Here is an 18,136-nt window from a genome sequence, read left to right as displayed (position 1 = left end):
TGCAAAAACACCATTTGATTTCTTGACTGCTGTTTCCATGGGCATAGATTGTGGATCCAAGTAAAATGAAATTCTTTGCAACTTCAATCTTTTCTCCATTTATCATGATGTTGCTTGTTGGTCCAGTTGTGAGGATTTTTGTTTTATGTTGAGGTGTAATCCATACTGAAGGCTGTAGTCTTTGATCTTCATCAGTAAGTACTTCAAGTCCTCTTCACTTTCCACAATCAAAGTTGTGTCATCTGCATATTGCAGGCTGTTACCAAGTCTTCCTTCAGTCCTGATGCCATGTTCTTCTTCATATCGTCTGGCTTCTCGGATTATGCGCTCAGCATACAGATTGAGTATGTTAAAAGGCTACAACCCTGAATCACACCTCTTCTGACTTTAAACCACTTAGTATCCCCTTGTTCTATTTGAACAACTGCCTCTTAGTCTATGCACACATTCTGCATAGGCACAGTTAGTATTCTGGAATTCCCATTTTTTTGAAATGTTATATATAATTTGTTGTGATCCAGACAGTTCGAATGCCTTTGCATAGTCAGTAAAACACAGCTAAACATCTTTCTGGTATTCTCTGCTTTCAGCCAAGATCCATCTGATATCAGCAAGGAGATCCCTTGTTCCATGGCTTCTTCTGAATGCTGTAAAGATTACAGCCTAGGTAACTGGGGTTGGGGGTTAACCCTATGCAGCAGTTCTACCCTGTCACATGGGGTAGCTAGAAGTCGATCGACTTGAAAGCATCTAACAACAACATATAGGATTCCCTGGATACTGCTAACAGTTAATGCACTTAGCTGCTAACCAAAAGGTTGGAGGTTTGAGGTCACCCAGAGGCACCTCTGAAGAAAGGCCTGGTGAACTACTGCTCGAAAATACGCCATTAAAAACCCCATGAAGCACAGTTCTACTCTGACACACATAGGGTCGCTATGAGTCTGAATTGACTTGACATCAGCTGGTTGATACATGCATACGTAAAATATATGTCATTTCCCCCTGGAAAAGGAATCTAACCAGAGGTTTAACATGGCCATAATAGGAACACTACAGGTTTTAAAGTCAAAAAACTGGGTCCAAGCCCACCTATTCGCTAACTGTGCTTGCCAAAGTCCCCTCCCCCTTACAACCTCAGATTCATCATACTTTGTAAAACTAGAAAATATTAACAATAATAACAACATCTACATCACAGTGTTGCAGTAAAGATCAAATGAGGCATTTGTGAATATAAATGCTCTGTAAACTGTGAAACATCACAAAACTGGGTGGAGGGGGCAGGGAAGAAGCTACCTCTTATCTTCCCTTCCCAGATTCACCCTTTAATTAGTGGGGTCTTCAGCCAATTCCTCTTCTGATAAAGACCACCTGCTCACCATCAGGGTGTTGGTCAACTCAGCACCCAGCTGGCAGCCATCAATCAGTCATACATTAATAGCCAGTTATCTGGGGCTCAATTAATCCACAGACCATGCAGTCTGATCTCCATGAGATCCTAGAGAACAATGAGCCTGAAATATAGGCACTAGATAATTTTTCAATGGTCATCAAGGAATTTGGCGTCCATATGCCTGCATGTTGCAGCTGCGAGTGATTGGGGCATAAATATTGATTGGACCAGGCTCTCTATGGCTGGGGGAAGAAATGAATGATTAGAGTGTTATTAGGGAAATGAGAGAAGCTACATAAATCTTCAGCCCAGATCATTAGTGAAAAAAAAAAAATCCTAATTTCCCAAACCTTACTGAGAACAGAGAATAGGGACAGTTGACCTCTTTGGAGAGAGTTTGTCAAGGTGTAGCAGTGGTCATAAAGGTTCTGCACACATCTTCCACTTATCTCCTGGCTTGGAATGAGAGGCAAATTGTGTTTTTAAATAGCAGAATCATTAGAAAGAAGGCAGCTGGGGTGGTTCTCTTCATCTCGGGATTCAAATCCAATGGCGGGAACATTTGAGTGTGCTGCTATTCTCCTACATTTCCTTGAAAGATCTTTGTCATGCTTTTACAGTTAAGAAGACAAGTGACATGCAAAAACCCGTTGCTGTCGAGTCCATTCTGACTCATAGTGACCCTATAGGACGGAGCAGAACTGCTCCACAGAGTTTCCAAGGAGCACCTGGTAGATTCGAACTGCCGACCTTTTTGGTTAGCAGCCGTAGCACTTAACCACTACACCACCAGGTTTCCACAAGTGACATGAGGAGAATTTTTTTTTAAGTGTCTAATCTTGTCTCTCAGAAATGGTATGCAGAAGAGGCTTTGTACTTGAAATCAGCATTGTCCAGAAGGCAGTGGATCAGATGGCTCCTTGTTCCCTGCCACAAGGGCTCTCACTGATAAGGAGGATTTGAGCAGATTGGGTACCTGAATGGCTCTGGGTGGCTCAAAGTGGCTACTTCCCTCCTTTGGAAAAAACTGCCCTTGTTTTCAGGGCTGCCCCTGTACCTCCCATGACTGGTGAGGCTGCTGCTTCTGACCCTGGAGCTTACAGGGAGCACTGGGCTTCTATGGCCAGTACTGCCCCTGCCGACCTCTCCTAGACAGGCTGACCAAGTACCCTGGGGCTCTACCCTCCACAGCCCACTAGCTAATTCAGGAGATGCAACTAAGGAGAAAGAATGAGTTGAGGGGAGGAGGGAAAGAGTGGAAAGAAGCACAGAAGGGAAGAGCACTCCCTAAGTGGTACATAATTTCTCACACCTTAGAGGTCTCTTTCTCTCTCTCCCTCAATTAGCTTCCTAGTGTTCGTTAGGTCCTGTGATGGCTGCAGCCACTGCCAAATGCAAAGACTAGTTCCCCAGAAGGTCATATCAGGCCATTTACTGTGAAATACGAAAATACCAGAGCCAGCAGATTTCGGGAGCTTCTGCAGAATTCCCCCAAGGTAAGACTGTGTGTGCGTGTGTGTGTGCGTGCGCGCACAGGCACATGTGTGTCTGTATGTGTGTGTTCTTCAGTATCCCAAAGGGTTTCTTTCTTAATCAACTCAATATCTGAGGACTCAAAGACTGATTTATTTTTGGTTACTCTAGCGTTTCTGGTAAAATAATTAAAAGAAAAGTAAGACACAGAGAGTACCTGTGGTTTAATCATTTATAGCCATAAGGTCTCATTTCAGAGTTATTCACAATTAACCCAAAACGGCCCAGAGCAAAATAAAAAACAGAATTCCGTGAAACAGCACTTACCTGCCAGGCCATTTACTCCTTCTATGCTACAAGAGACCTGGTGGTGCAATGGCTAAGCACCAGGCTGCTAACCGAAAGACTCAAACCAACCCAACCCCTCTGCTGGAGAAAAGACCTGTCAATCTGCTCCCATGAAGATTACAGCCTAGGAAACCTTATGGGGCAGTTGTACTCTGTCACACTGGGTCTCCATGAGTTGAAATCAACTCGAGAGCATCCAACAACAGCAACAACAACGGTGAGAATGTGAGCCTTTGAGTGCCCACAACAAGGAGGAAGGCCTATACCCACTCAGCATAACTGCAGGGATGTGGGAAGTCAACAGCCAGTTGCAGACTTGTGCCCCCAAACAGATGGCAGGTCTATAATGCAGCTTCTCTGGGGTAGTGTGTGCAAAAGCCACGGCAGAGGTCATAGACTCGCACTGAGAGAGCAGCTCTGGATCTGTCCCTGCTTCCTAATTCAGATTACTTTCCAAAAATGTATCTGAGACATTGAGACACTCTGGCAGAGTGACGACATTGTAAATACTAGAATTCCAAAAAGGACACAAGCCACACATTGCTTCAAAATGTGTTCCTGGGTGTTTGATGATGGATAAAATTATTTTGAAAATTTGGGACAAAGGAGGTGTGGAGAAGGAGGGTTTAGGCAAAAGACAAAAACCAAGTGGCATGCAAACTAGGCTGGTTGGAGTCCCTGGGCCTTTTGCATCAACCAGCGGCAGCTTTGTTTTCTCCGTATTCAGTTTATAAATGACCTCTGATAAGTGGAAATTAACACTTTGAAATGATACGAACAGATGAGCAACCTTGAAAAAGGGTAGTTTCTAGACAGGGCTGGGAGGCTTTTGACAGGGACATTAATTTATATTTTCTGCCTATTTTTACCTCTTACCAGTTGCTATGGAGTTGAGTCCAACTTATGGCGACTCCAGATGTGTCAGAGTAGAACTGGTCTCCATATGGTTTTCAATGAATGATTTTTCAGAAGTAGGTCACCAGGCCTTACTTCCGAGGCGCCTCTGGGTATACTCAAACCTCCAGTCCTTTGGTTAACAATTTGTACCACCCAGAGACTCCTTTTGCTCCTTAGTCTTCCCTGATTTGAGCAGATATCAGTCTGTGCCTCAGAAGAAGTTAGAGACACAGATTTCTCAGTCTTTGTTTCCAAAATCACAAGTGTTAAAGACAGCAGCCCAGAGATTCTCCAAAACAAGAGGTTCCTGGGTCCCTGGAGAGGGAGTCCTGCCTGACTTGGGAGAGAGTACGGGCTGGGAAAGTCATCAGACTCAATGCCCCAGGGACTCTGTACTGATGCCCAAAGGCCTGACTCTGCACAAGACCTTGGCCATTGCTAGAACCTCAAGGAAGCCAACAACGGCCTCAGACAAATTTCCACCATGTGGGGCTCAGGGTTAAAAAAGAACTTGTTGGAAAGACAGCCATCAGCTACTCACACCTCTGGAACCAGAGAAGAACAGTGCTCTTGGCAAAAACTAAGTACTTGTGTTTATTTTACTAGCCCCCAGCCCCCAAGTTGGCTTCACTGGTTGTCAATTACCTGGGCCTGAGATAGGTCCTGCTGTGCACCTTGAGCCATTCTCCCAGCCTTGGAGAAGGAATAAATTCATAATTGGGGGGAAAGATAATCTGCCAGCTCCATTAAGCTAGGGAGCTCAGGACAGAAGCGTCTCCTGTCCAGGCACAAATGGTCTGCGGACTTTGAATACCTTTCACCCCTACATGAACCTGTGTGGACCCATTTCAGGAGAATAGGCGCTTGTTAGCAGACCACAACTATTTCAGCTCTGGTGGAGAAGTGGGTGTTTGATGGTTGACACCACTTTGCCTATTAAACAAGGTCCTTACCTACCAATATTGGGGTCTAAGGACTGGTGGCTCCACCCACGCCACCTAGCCACCCACGACTGGGGCCCGAGGATAAGTGGTACCTCTCAGTCCTTACAACAAAAAGCATTGGGTGCGCATGGTCCAGCTGCAGAACCCACCCACCCGTGCACTCTAAGAAACAGGGATGTGCTTTCCTCACAGACACTCGGGGAATGGTTGTCAGCCCCCTGCCTTGTTCAGAGTGTGAACCCCTGCTGCAGCCATATACCTGCACCTACACCAATCACCCCCACCCCTGTAAGACTGTAGGAGAGCTGTACCACACACTTAATAACCAACTACCTGGACACCTGAGCTGAATCCATACAAGAAAAGTGAATGGGCTCCTAAGCTTATATACCCAGTACCAGCCCTAGCAATCTGGTGACAGGACGTTAGAGCTTCAAGGGTGAAAATAATCAAGCTAGCTCACTCAAGAAGCCTATCTGGGCATATCAAAACAAAACAAAGCAAGAAGCTAGGATACAGTAAACCAAAAAAAAAAAAAAAAAACCTGGTGCTGTCGAGTCAATTCCAACTCAGCAACCTTATAGGACAGAGTAGAACTGCCCCATAGAGTTTCCAAGGAGTGCCTGCTGAATTTGAACTGCCAGCCTTTAGGTTAGCAGCTGGAGCACTTAACCACTACGTCACCAGAGTTTGCAGGATACAGTAAGCAAACATAAAATAAACTAATACGATAACAGACAGATGGCTTAGAGACAATAGTCAATACCAAATCACATAGAGAAGCAGACCATGATTGCTACAACAAGCTCTCAAAACAAAGAATCAAGGAATCTTCCAGATGAAGATGTCTTCCTGGAATTGCCAGATGCAGAATACAAAAGATTAATATACAGAACCCTTTAAGACATCAGGAACGAGATCAGGCAAAATGCAGAACAAGCCAAGGAACACACAGATAAAGCAGTTGAAGAAATTAACAGGTTATTCAAGAACATGATGAAAAATTGAATAAGCTGCAAGAATCCATAGAGAGACAGCAAACAGAAATTCAGATTAACAATAAAATTACAGAATTAGACACCTCAATAGAAAGACAGAGGAGCAGAATTGAGGAATTGGAAGGCAGAATTAGTGAGATTGAAGTTAAACACTTGGCACTACAATATGCTAAGAAAAACCAGATAAAAGAATTTCAAAAATTGAAGAAACCTTAAGAATTACGTGGGAGTCTATCAAGAGAAATACTCTGTGAGTGATTGGAGTACCAGAAAGGGAGGGATAACAGAGAGAATTGTTGAAGATTTCTTGGAAGAAAACTTCCCTGATATTATGAAAGATGAGAAGATATCTATGCAAGATGTTCTTCAACTCCACATAAAGAGCTCAAAAGAAAGTCACCAAGACATATTATAATCAAACTTGCCAAAAACAAAGATAAAGAGAGAATTTTAAGAGTGGCTAGGGATAAACAAAAAGTCACCTACAAAAAAGGAGAGTCAATAACAATAAGCTCGGACTACTTGGCAGAAATCATGCAGGCAAGAAGGTAATGGGATGACTTATATAAAGCATTGAAGGAAAAAACTGCCAGCCAAGAATCATATATTCAGCAAAATTGTCTCTCAAATATGAAGGTGGAATTATGACATTTCCAGATAAACAGAACTTTAGAGAATTAGTAAAAACAAAACCAAAACTACAATAAATACTAAAGGGAGTCCTCTGCTTAGAAAATCAATAATATCATATATCAACCCAAGACTAGAACACATGACAGAGCAACCAGATGTCAACCCAGACAGGGAACCCACAAAAATAAATCAAGATTAAAAAAAAACACTCAACACCAGGAAACAGCAAAGTCACTATGTAAAAGAAGACAACATTAAAACAGCAAAGAGGGACTAAGAAATGTAGTCATAGATTTTTCGTACAGAGAGGAAGTCAAGGCGATATAAAGAAATAAAAGTTAGGTTTAAACTTAGAAAATATATAAACTACTCAGCACAAAATATTTATGTGGGAAATAGAAACTGTCAACAACACACCAAAAAAAAAGACATCAAAATGACAGCATTAAACGCATACCTATCCATAATTACGCTGAATGTAAATGGACTAAATGCACCAATCAAGAGACAGAAAGTAGCAGAATGGATTAAAAAAACACGATCCTTCTATATGCTGCCTACAAGAGACACACCTTAGACTTAGAGACACAAACAAAAACCCAAAGAATGGAAAAAAATAGATCAGGCAAACCACAATCAAAAAAGAGCAGAAGTGGCAATAGTAATTTCTGATAAAATAGACTTTAAAGTTATATCCAACACCATGTATAAGGAATGGCACTATACAATGCTTAAAGGGACAATAGACCAGGAGGATATAACCATATTAAATATTTATGCACCCACTGACAGGGCTTCAAGGTACATAAAATAAACTGCAACAGCATTGAAAAGAGAGATAGACAGCTCCACAATAATAGTTGGAGACTTCAACATACCACTTTCAGTGAAGGACAGAACATCCAGAAAGAAGCTCAATAAAGACACGGAAGATCTAAATGCCAAAATCAACCAACTTGACCTCCTAGACATATACAGAACACTCACTCCACCCAACAGAAGCCAAGTATACATTCTTTTCTAGCACACATGCAACATTCTTTACAACAGGCCACTTACTAGGTCATAAAGAAAGACTTAACAGAATCCAAAGCATTGAAATATTACAAAACATCTTCTCTGACCATAAGGCCATAAAAGTAGAAATCAATAACAGGAAAAGCAGGGAAAAGAAGTCAAACACTTAGAAACTGCTCAAAAATGACTGGGTTATACAAGGCATTAAGGATGGAATAAATAAATTCACAGAATCCGATAAGAATGAAAATACTTCCTATCAGAACCTTTGGGACACAGCTAAAGTAGTGCTCAGAGGTTGATTTATATTAATAAATGCACACATACAAAAAGAAGGGCCAAATTCAAAGAATTATTCCTACAACTTGAACAAACAGAAAGAGAGCAACAAAAGAAACCCTAAGGCACCAGAAGAAAGCAAAAAGTAAATATTAGAGCAGAATTAAATGAAATAGAGAACATAAAAACAATTGAAAAAGTTAAAAACACCAAAAGCTTGTTCTTTGAAAAAACTAACAAAATTGATAAACCATTGGCCAAACTGACAAAAGAAAACAGAAGAGGAAGCAAACAACCTGAATAATAAATGAGATCGGTGACATCACAACAGAATCATATCAGATTACTAGGAAAAAGTGCAGTCTAACAAATTTGAAAACCTAGAAGAAATGGATGAATTTCTAGAAACACACTACCTACCTAAATTAACACAAACAGAGGTAGAACACAACTAAATAAATCCATAATGAAAGAAGAGATTGAAAAGGTAATCAAAAAACTTCCAACCAAAAAAAGCCCTGGCCCAGATGGCTTCAATGGGGCGTTCTACCAAACTTTCACCACTACTACTGAAGGTATTTCAGATCATAGAAAACGATGGAATACCCCCAAGGTCATTCTGTGGAGCCAGCAAATCCCTGATACCCATACCAAGTAAAGACACTACAAAAAAAGAAAATTACAGACCTATATCCCTCACAAACTTAAGGGCAAAAATCCTCAACAAAATTCTAGCCAATAGAATTCAACAACATATCAAAAAAATAATTCACCATGACCAACTGGGATTCATACCAGGTACTGAATAAAAAAAAAAAAATTTTTTTTTTTTATTCAGAGATGGTTCAACATTAGAAAAATAGTCAATGTAATCCACCATAAAAATAAAACGACAAGAACCACATGATTTTATCAATTGATGCAGAAAAGGCATTTGACAAAGTTCAACACCAATTCATCATAAAATCTATTAGCAAAATAGGAATAGAAGGAAAACTTCTCATCATAATAAAGGGCATTCCTACAAAGCCAACAACTAACATCATCCTAAATGGAAAGAGTCTGAAAGCATTCCCCTTAAGAACAGGAACCAGACAAGGGTGCCCTTTATCACTGTTCTTATTCAACATTGTGCTGGAGGTCCTAGCCAGAGCAATTAGGCTAGATAAAGAAATAAAGCGCATCCAGGTTGGCAAGGAAGAAGTAAAAGCATCTCTATTTGCATAAGACATGATCCTATACACAGAAAACCCTAAAGAATCCTCAAGAAAACTACTAAAAATAGAAGAGTTGAGCACAGTATCAGGATACAAGATAAACATGCAAAAATCAGTTGGATTCCTCTACACCAACAAAAAGAACATCAAAGAGGAAATCATCAGATCAATACCATTCACAGTAGCCCCCAAGAAGATAAAATACTTAGGAATAAATCTTACCAGAGATGTAAAAGACCTATACAAAGAATACTACAAGACACTACTATAAGAAACCAAAAGAGATTTACATAAGTGGGAAAACATACTTTGCTCACGGATAGGAAGAGTCAACATTGTAAAAACGTCTATTCTACTAAAAGTGACCTATAGATACAATGCAATTCCAATCCAAGCTTCAACAACACTTTTTAATGAGATGGAGAAACAAATCACCAACTTCATATGGAAGGGAAAGAGGCCTCGGATAAGTAAAGCATTACTGAAAAAGAAGAACAAAGTGGGAGGCCTCACGCTACCTGATTTTAGAACCTATTATACCATCACAGTAGTCAAAACACCCTGGTACTTGTACAACTACAGATACATAGCCCAATAGAACAGAATTGAGAATCCAGACATAAACCCATTCAGATATGAGTAGCTGATTTTTGACAAAGGCCCAAAGTCAGTTAATTGGGGAAAAGACAGTTTCTTTAACAAATGGTGCTGGCGTAACTGGATATCCATCTGCTAAAAAAAAAAAAAAATGAAACAAGACCATACCTCACACCATGCACAAAAACTAACTCAAAATGTATCAAAGACCTAAATATAAAATTTAAAACACTAAAGATCATGTAAGAAAAAATAAGGACAATGCTAGGAGCCCTAATACATGGCATAAACAGTACACAAAACATTACTAAGAATGTACAAACACTAGAAGAGAAACTAGATAACTGGGAGCTCCTAAAAATCAAACACCTATGCCCATCCAAAGACTTCACCAAAAGAGTAAAAAGACAACCTAGAGACTTTTTTGAGAGACTGGGAAAAAGTTTTTAGCTATGACATTTCCAATCAGCATCTGATCTCTAAAATCTACGTGATACTACAAAAAACTCAACAACAAAAAGACAAATAACCCAATTGGGCAAAGGATATGAACAGGCACTTCACTAAAGAAGACACTCAGGTAGCTAACAGATACATAAGGAAATGCTCATGATCATTAGCCATTAGAGAAATGCAAATCAAAACTACAGTACGATTTCCATCTCACTCCAAAAAGGCTGGCATTGATCCAAAATACACAAAATAAGAAATGTTGGAGAGGTTGTGGAGAGACTGGAGCACTTATACACTGCTGGTGGCAATGTAAAGTGCTACAACCACTTTGGAAATCGATTTGGTGCTTTCTTAAAAAGCTAGAAGTAGAACTACCATATGATCTAGCAATCCCACTCCTTGGAATATATCCTAGAGAAATAAGAGCCTTTACACAAATAGATATGTGCACACCCATGTTCATTGCAGCACTGGTTACAATAGCAAAAAGATGGAAGCAACCAAGATGCCCATCAATAGATGAACGGATAAATAAATTATGGTATATTCACACAATGGAATGCTACCCATCGATAAAGAACTATGATGAATCTGTGAAACATTTCATAACATGGAGGAATCCGGAAAGCATTATGCTGAGTGAAATTAGTCAGTTGCAAAAGGACAAATATTGTATGAGACCACTATTATAAGAACTCAAGAAATAGTTTAAACAGAGAAGAAAATATTCTTTGATGGTTACAAGAGTGGGGAACGAGACAGGGAGAGGGGTAGTCACTAGATAGTAGACAAGATCTATTTTAGCTGAAGGGAAAGAAAAAATACAACACAGGAGAGGTCAGCACAACTGGACTAAACCAAAAGCAAAGAAGTTTCCTGAATGAATGCCTCGAAGGCCAGGGTAGCAGGGACAGAGGTTTGTGGACCATGGTTTCAGAGGACATCTAAGTCAGTTGTAATAATAAAATCTATTAAGAAAACATTCTGCATCCCACTTTGGAGAATGGCGGCTGAGGTCTTAAAAGTTAGCAAGTGGCCATCTAAGATGCATCAATTGGTCTCAACCCACCTGGAGCAAAGGAGAAGGAAGAACACCAAAGACACAAGGTAATTATGAGCTCAGGAGACAGAAAGGGCCACATAAATCAGAGACTACATCAGCCTGATACCAGAAGAACTAGATGGTGCCTGGCTACAACCGATGACTGCCCGGACAGGGAACACAACAGAGAACCCCGAAGGAGCAGGAGGGCAGTTCTTATAAAAAGACGAGACTTAATGGTCTGACTGAGACTAGCAGGACCCCAGAGGTCATGGTTGCCAGACCTTCTGTTAGCCCAAGACAGGAATCATTCCCAAAGCCAATTCTTCAGACAGGGATTGGACTGGACTATAAGATAGAAAATTATACTGGTGAGGAGTGAGCTTCTTGGATCAAGTAGACACATGGGACTTGTGGGCAGCTCCTTTCTGGAGGGGAGAAGAGAAGGCAGAGGGGGACAGAAGGTGGCTGAATGAACACAAATACAGCGTGGAGAGGAAGAGTATGCTACCTCATTAGGGGGAGAACAACTAGTAATATATACAAAGGTGTATCTAAATTTTTGTATGAGAGACTGACTTGATTTGTAAACTTTCACTTGAAGCATGATAAAAATTTAAAAAAAGAAAAACCTCAAAAAAAATAAAAAAGAACTTGTTGCTCTCCAGAAACTAAAGGCTTGCTACTTCTTGAAAAAGGATCTCTGGTGATGCAGTTGTTAAGTACTAAGAAACTAAATGAAAGGTCAGCAGTTCAAACCCACCAGCCTCTCTGCAGGAGAAAGATGTGACAATCTGCTTCCATAAAGATTTACAGCCTTGGAAACCCTATGGGGCAGTTTTACTCTGTCCTATAGGGATTTTTTTTTTTTTTTTAAATAGGGATGCTTTTAGTCGGAATCAACTCAATGGCAATGGGTTTGGTTTTGGTTTTTTACTTCTTGAAAACCAAGGTTTTAGCCCGAGATTCCACCCTATACTCCAGTATTTCCCTGCCTCTCACAGTAGCTGCTGTAGGAGCAAGACAATAGTGTGGGCCTCCAGATTTCACTGTCCCCAAGGCCGGCTCGCTGGGACTGCCTTAGAGCAGAAACAGCACAGCCCCAGTGCAGGCGTTAGCACATAACAGAAGAAAACCAAAGGACCAACATGCATCTGATAATGGAGTCCTGGTCACGGCAGAGTTAAAATACCTTGGATGGAGGCCAGCATGCACACAGTGAGCATCAGCAGATTCATAAGCTCTCTCTTAGATTTATGATTTTTTTTAATGGGAGAAGTTATCTACTAAGTCGAGAATAAAATAATTGTGTCATATACTTAAGGCATGGGTGGTATGCAAATGCAACAGGAAGACAAGCTATTTTTTAATAGTGTTTGCTGCATTTCTAGTACAGTGCAAATACATTTACATGGGCCCAAGGCTCTTTATTCTAAGCCTATACATTTCTAAAACCTTCAAAAACTACCTTCAGGCCTATGATTCTTTTGCTTTTACTAAGCCCTAAGCCCCTGGACTAAATTTAGTTTCTTGGAAGCAAAGAGACAAATTTGCTGTCTTTATTCTATTTTGTTTTATTCTCATTCTGTCAGTTATTGTATAAGTCTCCAAATGGCAAAGAAATGATAGGGGGGAAAAGAAATGAAAACATTTTTCAGGTGCTTTTCAGTGGCTTAGTACTTATCTCTAAAATACAGTTTGAATTAAAACATCAAACTTGTTACATGATTTTCAATTAGGAATTAGAGTTTTGCTGAGTTTGGAGGGCAAGGGAGGGAATCCAGTAAAAGAATCAAATCGACATTAAAAAGTCAAACTTAAAGACATCTTTACTTGAGCTATTAATAGAACCAACCCTTCTTGAAACTAAGAAAAAAAAACAGTTTTTTTAAACCAGGAGTGCAGCAAGCTTCTCCATATCACCTGGATTGTAACTGGACATAGATTTTATTGTGTTATTAGGCCTACTTTGAAGATCCCATCACTAAGTAAATTGGGCCATTTGCTAACACTGTGAGGAAGAACTAGGAAGGATCTGGAGCCCTTAACTAGAACCTGCAGTGTAAACCCTCCCATGTCCCAGCCCGGAAAAGGCAATTGGCCCCATCGAACCTTAGAGTTGGAAGTTCCCCACCGAGGAACCTCTGCACAGCCCTCCTCTCAAATCCCTACACCATTCCCAACTTCTCTGAATATTTTTAGGGAAAGGGGCCCATTGCTCCTACTGTGGTAAAATAAATGAATAAATAAACACTGACCTCATCCACTGGGAAGAAGCCTAGGCAGAATGAACTCCCCCATCCCCAGAGGTTTTAACATGTCTAAGGCAAGGGCTCTCCCCAGGATCAGGCATGAGCATTTCCTAGGAAAATCTAGTGTACTGAGCTCACTCAAAACCCGACATTTTCCCCTACAACAGACAAATGTTCCCATCAGTAACTCCCAAAATTGCACTGGCAAATGACTCCTAAGCCGACAGCACTGCAACCACCCAGCTCCCATCGGACCCTCCCCACCAGGTGCACTTCAGCCAACCAGAGAAGCCACCTCTCCAGGGGCAAAGCAGAATTTCCTTCTGAGGTGGTTCCTGCCTTAGCATCCCCCCGAATTACACCAACCTTTCCAGAGCTCTCCTAGGGTGAGGGTCTAGGGAGGCACCATCAAAGCACTGGAAATGGGGTGGGGAGGGCACTCTGTAAACATCCCCAATCTCACTGCATCACGTCCAAGTGCGGAGGTAGGCAGTCCATGCGGCTTAAACCAGTTACTGTGGAGTCAATTCTGATTCAGAGCAACCTGATGTGTGTCAGAGTAGAACCGTGTTCCACAGGGTTTTCAATAGATGGTATTTCAGAAGTAAATCACCAGGCCTTTCTTCTGGGTGGACTTAAACCTCCAACCTTTTGGTTAGCAGCCGAGCAGGTTAAACATTTGCACCACCCAGTTAGTGGCATGGAAAGAACATGGATGGGAGTTCTCAGAACACTCCTGTTCCATTCTCATCCTGACTCTGCCACTTAGCAGCTTTGTTAACTTGGGATAATTATTTAGCCCCTTTACCCAATCTTATTTACATAAAAATATTATCTACCTTAAGTGGTTGTGTGATGATTAAATGAGCTGATACATAGGAAATGGAACTGGTGAATTGGTAAGGCACTCTACAAATGCTAGCTGTGGTTACTTGCACACGAGTGAGTACATGTGCTCACATAAGCTAGGTCCATGAGCAAACTCAAGAAGAATGAGATCATTTGGCTATATTCACCAGATATTTACCCCTACATTTGGGACCAGCATTTGGGTTCAGCAAAACCTGAACAGACTTGGTATTCTTAGTCAAGCCCAAAAGCCATCCATCAATAAGCTGCATCAGAATCACTTGGAGCATTTGTAAAAATATTGATTCCAGAACCTTCTCTCAAACCCAAAGAACCAGAAAATCTGCAATGAAGTCCAAGAATCTGCATTTTAAACAAGTTAGCCAGGTGGTTCCCAGGTTTGGGAACCACTACACTCCTTCGGACATGCCATGGGGAATAAAATTGTTCTGGCACTATCCGAGAGAGGATTTCTCTGTCTCTCTCCTTCTCTCCTCAGATACGTATACACTAAACTACAGATGGACACTCATCTGCCAGAAACGAAATACATCCACGAATACACACAATGCATAAACGTGGACCCAGAAAGTCATACATACAAACATACTAACAAAAAATAAGGAAGCCTAATAATAAGAGGTATCAAGATTTCTTAAGCCTATAGAACTCATCAGACAAAAAGGAATTCAGTTATAGGAGAAGAATACAGAAAACAGGGAAAAGACAGAATAAAATATTAAGACGAAAAGAGCAAATGATCAAAACGAGAAAAACCCTTCTTCTGTGATTCCACACTATGTCCAGCCGTCTCTTATTAGACCACTCCTGCCTAAAGTACTGTACTCATCTGCTTATAATTCTGTCTCAACCAGGAACTTTGAGAGTCTCCATCCAAAGGACAGGCACAGAGTGTGCTCATCACAGCAGCCCCCGAAGCCCACCTGATGTAAACTAGAATAAGCAAGCTTAAGGTAATGAAGTTCAAGGCAGACCGGAGAAAGTTCACGTCCCTGCAGACAGAATTAACTGCATCACAAGGAGGAGGGAAAAGAAGAAAAACTCTCCAGCTCTATTGGCAGGGCCTGAGGTGACTGAGAAAATTGATCTGGTGCTACAAAGGCTATTTGAAGTCACCAGACTGACCACACCATTCGCCTGCTTGAAACCCTTTCACGGCCCCTAAAGCCCACAAGGTCCTGTATGATATGATCCCTATATACCTCCCCAAACTCATCTCTGCAGCTCTCCACGTGCTTTACACTCAAATTATGCCAAACTTGCACAACATGCTGTGTCATTCCTCTGAACCTGTTTCCTGCAGTTAACCTCTACCTCGAATGCCCTCCCTACTGACTGACCTGAAAACCTGTTCATCTTCCCAACTCAGTTCTGTTAGTCCCTCCTTCTCCAGGAAGTCCCCAGGCTTCCAAGAAATTGAGCCATCTTCGCTCTCAGCAGTGTATGATCCTGGTCCACATAAGAGTGAATCCTCCACCCCCAAGGAGTAAGTACTGCATCTGTGCACCCATAACACTTAGCACATTGCCTGGCACATGACAGGTGCTCAGTTAATGTTTGCTGAACTCAACTGAGTATTGGTAAGTCTCCAAAACATAAGTGCCAGAAGATTTAGTTAAAAGGGAATCTGAGAGACAATATAGCGGAAACATCCTGAATATCCTAGGTCTTAGTTCAAACCAGTAGAGTAGCTTAAGGCACATTAAAGTCTCTCAATCAGTTTCCTAATGTATAAAAAGGATAATACCACTCAACTCAAATAACGACTTGTGAAGAAAGCACCCACTAAATATTCGGCACATAGCAGGCTCTCTGCGCAGTACTTACTAGCTTGGCTCCTCCTCCCTCCCCCCCTTTGTATCCTACTTTGGACCACGAGCTCCTCCAGGGCTTTTTCCCTGCCCGTCGAGGGCTGCTCTAGATCAAATTCATAAACGTTGCCTGGCTGGCCAGGAATTCCCTTAGAGACCCCCTTCCATGCCCCACGACCAGGCCTGTGGCTGGGATGGAGAGTGAAGAATGGAGGCTCTGAATCTAAAAGTAAGAGTGAGTCTAGAGGGTGAAATGGCTCAGCTCAGACGAACTAAGTGGCCAGGAGTTGGAAAGGCCCCTAGATTGTCATTTCCCCAACTCCCCACCAATACCTAAGAGACTGTTTTTACAGGCTCTTTAGTGGCCTTCAGGGCGCTTTCAACTTCCCGAAGGATTCGGGAGCAGTTATAAAGCTGGACTGGCAAAAAGCCGGGTGGGTCTGGGCAGCAGCCGCTTGGAAGGCTGCTGGGCGCTCCCCCGCGACTCACAAGCGCGCGCGGCGCACGCAGGGCCTCCAGACTCCGCTTGTCGGGCCTGGCAGCCGCGGGAAGGAGATCAACACAGCCGCCAGACTTCTCGCCAGAGCCTGCACCCGCAGATCTACCGGACCCAACCGCCTGCGACTGTCTCGCGGTGTCCACTGGCCGCCAACCCCTCGGCCTCTCGGCCGCAGCCTCCCCCCCGCCCCCGCGCGCAGCTCAAGTGGGGAGCCACGCTCTCACCGCGAGCGCGCGCCCACCACCCATACCCACTCACACGCACCGCGGGACCCGTGATGGCCCCGAGTTTTTTAAAATCTGGAAATATCACACTGTAGCCGCATGCGGCTCCTGGTTACCTGCTCGCAGCATCCAGACCCCCGGCCCTGGCCTCCCGGGAGCCTGCAAACCCTGCGCGAACTGCGCGCCCTCAGTCAAAGCACTGCCCCGCGCGCCGCCAAACCCGGTACCTTGGGGGTCTGCACTTCAGGTCCCGTCGGCACTTCCAACTTCCTTTTGGTTACCCAGAAGAACAGCAGCACCGTGATCCAGAGCACCCCGAAGATCGGCAGCGCCAGTCGGCGAGACAGGCGCCGCATGGTCCCTTTAGCCTTCTCTTCGCAACGCTACGTCCCTGGGGCACCCCTCGGCGGTGAAGGTCTGCAGGGCAAGAGCCCGGGAGAGCGCCTCCCTCTGGGGAGGGCACTCCGAGGATCAAGGTGGAGGAGCGACGGGATCCTGCAAGACTCCCCGCCCTCTTCAGAGAGAAGCAAGCAGAGGTGGGGGCACGGGTGCCCTGGGGCACCGCAGGCAAGCTGGACCCCGGCTCTAGCCCGGGAAGCGCGGCAGCAGCCGAGATGCTTCCCACGCCGCGGCCATCGCCGCCCCCGCTGTCTTGTCTGCCGTTGCTGAGAGGGAAATTGACTGAAGCAGCGGAGGAGAAGCAATCCGTCGCTGTGCCGGGCACTCCGAGAGGAGCACGAGGAAGGCGGGACTGGAGGGAAAAGAGAGGAGAGGGACGAGAGGGGAGAGCTGGCACCACAGACAGACCACTCCACGAAGTCGGGGGTGGGGGGGAACGAGCTGGGCTTTGAGAGGGGGCGCTACCGCCACCAGCCGACCGAGGCGCGCGGTGTTCCGGCGCGTCCCGCGCCGAGTCGAGGGAGCAGCTCAGGAGCCATGCTGCGTTGAAGCGGGGCTCGGTGGGGACCCCGCACCAGAAGATGCCCTCCACCCCTAGCTCCCCACCCCCAGCCGCACGCTGGGACCGAAGGCCCCGCCCGCGCCAGGCGGAGCTGTGCCTGGGAGGCCCTTCTGCTCCCACCGGGGGCACACGTGACACTCACACCTGGGTCCTGCCCTCCAGGAGTTGGTGCTGGGGCACTGGTGAGGCTGTTGCCCAAACCCAAGTTTACTCTCCTGGCTTTTC

General features: G+C 43.6%; 1 protein-coding gene across 2 annotated transcripts in view; it reads right to left on the bottom strand.

Annotated features, from left to right (window-relative positions):
* The window catches only part of GALNT14 (polypeptide N-acetylgalactosaminyltransferase 14), a 499,360-nt gene extending 481,643 nt beyond the window's left edge, over positions 1-17,717 (bottom strand). For both annotated transcript variants that reach the window (XM_064277243.1, XM_064277244.1), the window contains exon 1: positions 17,178-17,717. In XM_064277243.1, the coding sequence (XP_064133313.1) occupies positions 17,178-17,306 (129 nt within the window). In that variant the 5' untranslated portion in view covers positions 17,307-17,717. The remainder of the gene's footprint in view (positions 1-17,177) is intronic.
* Positions 17,718-18,136: the final 419 nt, after the last annotated feature.

The sequence above is a fragment of the Loxodonta africana genome, chromosome 26 (genome assembly GCF_030014295.1).
Source record: "Loxodonta africana isolate mLoxAfr1 chromosome 26, mLoxAfr1.hap2, whole genome shotgun sequence".
NCBI lineage: Eukaryota > Metazoa > Chordata > Mammalia > Proboscidea > Elephantidae > Loxodonta > Loxodonta africana.
This window is presented reverse-complemented; position numbering and strand designations above follow the sequence as displayed.